General features: G+C 50.3%; 1 protein-coding gene across 1 annotated transcript in view; it reads left to right on the top strand.

Annotated features, from left to right (window-relative positions):
- Nucleotides 1–386, top strand: part of LOC118329025 (elongation of very long chain fatty acids protein 6-like) — a 3,912-nt gene that overhangs the window by 1,695 nt on the left and 1,831 nt on the right. Inside the window, exon 3 of the mRNA XM_035662957.1 lies at nt 217–368. Coding sequence (XP_035518850.1) covers nt 217–368 — 152 coding nt within the window. The remainder of the gene's footprint in view (nt 1–216; nt 369–386) is intronic.

The raw sequence follows: 386 nt of genomic DNA, 5'->3' as shown, positions 1-386 counted from the left end.
GTAACAAGCTGTCCGTCATGCCAGTGGAGATAATTATGGGATGGCGATGTCTGTTCACCTGCCCCTCCTCCTCCTCATCGTCACATTAGTTATTGATCAGTTATTAAAGTGATTAATGAATGAGAATGTGACGTTAATGTTCGACCCAGTAAATCATTTGATGGCTAAAGCAGCAGAACTTGACGGGTCGTCTCTTCTTCTCGTGTTCGTCTGCAGTATCATCGGCGCCATTCGAACCGGCTGCTACATGTTTCACATCCTGAGCAGCAGCGGCTTCAGACAGTCCATCTGCGACCAGAGCTTCTACAACGGACCCGTCAGCAAGTTCTGGGCCTACGCCTTCGTCCTGAGCAAAGCCCCAGAGCTCGGTCAGTCCACCACCAACA

Source organism: Morone saxatilis, unplaced genomic scaffold (genome assembly GCF_004916995.1).
Source record: "Morone saxatilis isolate NCDOM2014 unplaced genomic scaffold, NCSU_SB_2.0 Contig19, whole genome shotgun sequence".
Taxonomy (NCBI): Eukaryota; Metazoa; Chordata; class Actinopteri; family Moronidae; genus Morone; species Morone saxatilis.
Note: the sequence above shows the minus strand (reverse complement) of the source record. Positions and strands in the feature narration are given on the sequence as shown.